This window comes from Echinops telfairi, unplaced genomic scaffold, assembly GCF_000313985.2.
Source record: "Echinops telfairi isolate 266 unplaced genomic scaffold, ASM31398v2 ScPeMD7_11;HRSCAF=52, whole genome shotgun sequence".
In the NCBI taxonomy this organism is placed as follows: Eukaryota; Metazoa; Chordata; class Mammalia; order Afrosoricida; family Tenrecidae; genus Echinops; species Echinops telfairi.
Window position 1 is genome coordinate 10,629,630 of NW_022103908.1, and position 6,308 is coordinate 10,635,937.

At 37.2% G+C, this 6,308-nt stretch overlaps 1 protein-coding gene across 1 annotated transcript in view; it reads left to right on the plus strand.

Moving 5' to 3' along the window:
• The window catches only part of MZT1 (mitotic spindle organizing protein 1), a 19,029-nt gene that overhangs the window by 8,327 nt on the left and 4,394 nt on the right, over window positions 1–6,308 (plus strand). Inside the window, exon 2 of the mRNA XM_045287124.1 lies at window positions 3,398–3,543. Within this exon, the coding sequence (XP_045143059.1) occupies window positions 3,398–3,543 (146 nt within the window). The remainder of the gene's footprint in view (window positions 1–3,397; window positions 3,544–6,308) is intronic.

The window sequence follows — 6,308 nt, forward strand, 5'->3', positions numbered from 1 at the left end:
ATAGAATGCCAATTTACTAGAAGAAAGTATTCTTGTGTTGAGGGAGTACTTGAGTGGAGGCCCAATTGGACCCTTCTTAACAAAGTATGGAATGAGATCGTAAAAAGGCTCTTGTTTAAATAGAAGGGGGAAATGTTAATATTTGCAAAAATCATGTAAAAATTTTTTTCACCCACAAAATTGAAAAATTATATATGGCATTGGGTTTTTCTAAATTTGACAATTTGCCAGGTGAATACAGTAGGAGAGAGGAAGCCTGTACCAGAGTAATTCTGATATACAATGGGCCCTGCTGGGAGGAGGACTTAGGAAGCAATGAAAATCTGTGGGGTAAATATAAGCTTATTGAATTCAAAGGGGAAGACGTGCAATAGGAAAAATAGAGTAAGGAAGCTAGAATTATAGCCAGAGGATGGTCAAAATCTGTGTTTAGGAACGTCTACAAAAATAGAGGATGTAGCTATAAGACAGGGAGTATGATGATAATATCGGAAAGCAGGGAAGTCTTAAGAAATGAGATTTAGATAGATAATTGTATACATAATGGTAGAAGAGAGGTAGAAAGTCTATTGGAAGGATAAAATTTACTAAATCTAAAACTGATGTTTGAAAAATAAACAGATCAAAGATGGTCACAAAAAACAAGACATAGATGTTTAACATGAGAGATAGGATATAATCAAAATCCCCAAGACGCATTTACATTAAGCCAGAAACAATCTCATACTGAAGCAATGAAAATGGAATTAAAATGGACAGTGTTGAAAGAACCTTGGAGAATTCATAAAGCTGAAGAAATTGAAGATGTGACTTAAAATTCACTCTATAAAACCTGTCATCCACAGATAACTTTAAACGAGTTCTCTCAAATCTGCAAGGAACAGACACTTGGATATTTTTATTTACCATTCCAGAATGTAGGAGGAATTCTTTTTTCTTTAAAGTAGAAGCCAAGAGAGTATACTAAAGCCAAGCTTAATAACTGATGTAGGTTTTCGTCCAGGTTCAGAATTAGGATGTGTGTCCATGTACTGTTTTACTTTACCGGACCGAGTGAGAAAAGCTGCTCGATCGCGCTGCAGTTGTTAATGAATAAGTAATGATAAGACTTGACGTTTTTTCCTGATGAAAAAAAAAGTTTTAGTAAAAGTTATGGAATGTTTTTTATTTGCTAAAAGACAGCTCTTCGAAACCAGTATCTTAACATTAATGTTAAAGGAATTTCAAATAAAATTTGCATATTTCTGCCTAATTTTTTTAACCTATGAACAGAATGGAAATTCTTAAGGACACTGAGAATATGTTGTTGCGCAGATAAATGTTAAAAAAGAGTAAGGAATGTAAATTTGTGATTTCCACATTGGGAGGCCGCTCACCTTAATGCGAACCCTTGTACTTTTGTTTTTATTAAAACACTGATTTGAAATTTTTCACAAATAAGCCAGGGTAAGAAAAGGATAAGATTAATACTATTGTTCAATGTGATGAAATGACTGTATTGTAATAAAACAAGAGAATCCCTTGAAAATCTATTAAGAGCTTCATTAAGGTGACTGGCTATAAAATAAAAACTACTATACTATATGTCAGCAATAAGTATTTAGCATATACAAGTGTGAAAGGAAGGATCTCATAAAAGCAATCAGCTAAAAAATTTGACAATATGATGGAGTAAGCATTTGCTGAAACTTAATTTTAAGCTGAAGTTAAGCTGTGCACCAGGCACATAAAAAATAAGAGGTAATGCTGAAATATAATTCTAGGGTGGTAACTATGTTCAAAAGCAAGAATGAGAAGTCCTCATTGATTAGAAAGATACAAGCTTTTCCCATAAAGGGAACAGATGGAAACCACAGCAGGGGATGGAGAATGGAACCTAACCAAGCATACCGCTCTGCCTGAGTGAAACTTGTGGCCCAAAATGTGCCATCTGCCATATCAAGGGATTGAAAAGTGCCATCTATGTATGTTCTGGGTGTGGAGCCAAGCTCCTTCCAGAAGGCCGGACCTAGATGGCTGAGACCAGAGTGAGACCAGCCCTTTAAGAACGCAGCAGCCACCCAGGACGTCCAAGAGACATCTCCTGTGGGAGATGTGCTTTCAGCCAAGAACCATAAAGCACGTTGGTAGACCCAAAAAACTAACTTAAAAAATGAAAGTGAAATGTAGTGTCAGCTCACACTTTTACTGATCACTGACCTGTGTCACGCACCATTTTATGTGTGTCCCCTAATGCTCAAAACAGACCTATACTATATAGTGTGTGTATATATATATATATATATATACACCCTTATATAATCCACATTTTATCCATTGATAAAGGCATAAAGAAATTAGCATGCATTTGGCATTAGAGATAATAGAGATTGCACTTTTAATCATTTTTTGTTGTTGCTTGCTCATTTTTGAAGAAAGAAAATAAGAGCAATCTCAAATGTTTAAAATAAGAATGAAGCCTAAAATACGTAAAGGCAAGAACAACAAGCAAGAAATGATAATGTAATTTAGTTAAGAAACTAGAAGATGGGAATTTGGGGCAAGACTAATTTTTCAATGTCTTCAGTAGTTAATATGAATAACTGGCTGGATATAGTTAACGGACAAACTAGTAGTAAATTGGAATATCAAAACTGAAGCGCTGTCAGCTTCAGCCAAGATGGAGTAAAGAGACCAGATACACTGTTCTACAGACAACAATCAATACCCTGGAGGAAAACATGAAACACGCTTGTTAATACGTTGGCTCTAGGGCAGGAAAATTACCAAGATCCCGACGTCATAGGATACAAATGAGGTGCGTCCGTTTTTCAGCCTGCAGAGTGTCAGGCCTCAGTTCAAAAGGGGAACACAGAACCTAGTGAACACTGAGTTGTTCAGGGACAAACGGCTTAAAGCTTGCAGGACCAGGAGAGAGAGAAGTGCATATTGTTAGGCGCCCTTGAAAAAGCCATACCCCATCCTCAGAGTCATATGCACTAAACAGAATGGAAAACCTCCTCTAATTCATGAGACATCGAATAGAGTACTCACTAGTGGGAATAATTAGGTTGAGACTAAGCAGAATTCTGGTCAGGTATAATCTTAAAAGTAGGGATACTCTATTTATTACTTGTTGTTGTCGGGTGCCATGGAGTTGGCTTCAACTCACAGTAACCCTGTGCACAACAGAACAAACCACTGCAAGTCCTGCACCGTCCTCTCAATCGTCCCTGTGCCTGCGCCTGTGGATGCAGCCACTGTGTGAATCCACCTGGCCAAGGGTCTGGTTCGTTCTTGAACACACACTAATACATTCATTTAAAACAACAAAACAAGTGCTGGGTTCAAATTTAATATGTTGCAAGCTATTTGGGATTGTTTTTAAAGTTTTTTTATATGCCCTTTTTTTTTCCAGTTCTGCTTGAGATTTCAAGGATTTTGAATACTGGCTTAGATATGGAAACCCTGTCTATTTGTGTGCGGCTTTGTGAACAAGGAATTAACCCTGAAGCTTTATCATCGGTTATTAAGGAACTTCGAAAGGCCACTGAAGCACTAAAGGTTAGAGTTACTTCATTTTTAAGAAAATTAATGCTGATGAAATTTTGTGAAAGATCTTACTTAAGCAAGGTTAAATTAGCTTTCAACACTGTCCGAAGATATTCTGAAGACCAGGAATCCAACAGCGTATGTTCAGATTAGCAGAATTATTACTGTCAGTGGGCTATGTTATTCTCCTTTTTTGTTTTTAGGATGAAATTAACATAACAAAATTAACCATTTTAAAGAGAAAATTTTAGCAACAGTACATTTACAATGTGCAGTTACATCTGTCTCATTCCAAATGTTTACCACCAACAAGAAGGTATCCGTTGGGTTTGCTCCCTGTTCATGCTGCCCTAGCACCAGGTCACCACCATTCTGTTGTCGATAATGAATATGCATATTCTGGATATTTGATATAAATAGAATTATACGTTATGTAGGCTATCTGACTTCTTTCTCTTACACTATGAGTTTTATCCATGAAATTGCACGCTGTTAGTATTTCCTTATTTGTGTGTGTGTTACTTTTCTTTGATGCTGGCAAGGTGATTTTGATTCACAACAATTCCATGTGTTACAGAATAGGTTTTTCTTGGTTGTATACAGATCTTTCTCCCATGCAACTGCCATCCTTTTTGCTAGCAGCCGTGCACTTTGTGCCAGTATTTTGTTTTATGTATACACCACACTTGTTTATGCGCTCATCCATACAAACAAACTGGTTGGGGAGAGGACAGGCACTTCAAAAGGTTCCTTGAAAAATGGAACTAAAAGATAATAGAATTTTTCCTTGAACATTTTGAAGCCTCCTTATGATGAATATTTAGACAGTCTCTACATTGGGATACAAGTATAATATTTGCATCCTTGCTCTCAAGACCCTTTTGACTATGTAAGTCCTGCCATAATTTTTATGCTGAACTTTATGAGGAGCTGGTGGGCTGTCTTCTACCACAGCTACCATTTTATAGTCCTACCAGCAAAATGCCAGCACACATTTTGTTGCCTCAAATATTAGACTTTTTTCTAGATAATATTGTTGACTTGCTGATTCCAGAAATGGCACCAGTTTGTCCCTATCAGCTACGGTGTTTAAACTAGAAAACATATGCCATAGGCCACTCTTCACTCTGCTCGCCCTTAAAAACATCAGGTGGTAGCTAGCCTGAGATAGAGAAAGTTCCAGTCTTGTTAAAAGATGGCACAACTTCTCCATCTATGAACAGAAACTCTTAAAAGGAAAGCTAGAAAAACTTCTGGTTGTGTAAATCAACTTGAAATCAACTTCACCTCCGAAACATTTAACATGAATTAGCCATTGACTTCTATTAAAATGTGTTTTGAAGTATTTATACTTTTTTTAATATATATTGTGAAATATTTTTTTAATCATTTTATTGGGGGCTCGTACAACTCTTATCACAATCCATACATCCATCAATTTGTGTCAAGCACATTTGTACATTTGTTGCCATCATCATTCTCAAAGCATTGGCTTTCTACTTGAGCCCTCATTATCCCCCCTTCCTTCCCCGCTCCCCCCTCCCTCATGAACCCTGATAATTTATAAATTATTATTTTGTCAGATCTTACACTTATAATTGGAAGAAGAAAAATTTAGATCTTCAAAATATTTATGTAAATTGCTATGAAGTCTTACATCTTTGGGACTGTAAATTACCCTCACACCTTACATACCTATATACTTGAGTATGAGTCCACCCGAATATCACTCCAGGCATCTAATTTTACCACAAAACTGCATTAAAAATGTGCTGAAAAACTCGTCTTATACACGAATATACACGGTATATATGCCTTTCCATTTTCTTTGTTGTTTTCCACTCTTCTCAAGCTGTATCCTGGCTTAACTTGTAGTCTTTGTACAGCCTCCGTTTCCAAAAAGGAAAAGCTGCTGCCATCCAATTGATTTTAACTCACAGTGACCCTATAGGACAGAAAAGAATTGGCCTTTGGTTTTCTAAGCCTTTAAATCTTTTAAAGGCTGCAGAATGACTGGTGGGTTCAAACCACTGTCCTTATGACTGGCAGCTCAGTATGTAACCGCCTAGCCACCATCGGTCCATGTAGAGCTTCTCTTGGAAGTCCCTTAATACTTAATTATTTTTAAAATAGTTCTTGCCTTTTTTGTCTTCTGTAATTTGTGGGTCTGTTTTTCTCCTATTTAAATTAAAATGCTAAATGAATAAATTAGCATAACTGAATAGCTGAATATATAATGCAATACCCCATCCAAGAAACTAGAGCCAATGCCATCTATCCAATGCAGTTTTCTGAATCATTGCCCCAAAGAATCCCAAAACAAGCGTAAAAACCAAGACACCAAGAAAAAAATTTTTGTTGGCCTGTGCAATGAATATAGTCTCATCACATGGTTGCCAACACTTGTTTTCTTTAGATAGCCATCCTAGCAGGGTAGGGAGAGACCTGGTGGTGTTGGCAGGTAAGCACTGGACTGCCAACCTTCAGGTCACCAGTTCAAACCCACCAATGACTCTCTGTTAAAAAAGATGAGAGTTTCTTCTGCACTTAGAAAGATGCACAACCTCAGAAGCCCTACATAGGGTTGTAATGAATCAACATGAGCTCTACAGCAGTTGGTGGTAGGCATGGGGTGATATCTCATTGTAGTTTTGATTTGCATTTCCCTGATGGCATTGAGCATTCTTGTTCTTGTTGGCTGTGTGCGTGTGTGTGTGTGTGTGCGCGTGTGTGTTATGTATATACAGTGAACCCTCGCCACTTCGCGCTTCGACTTC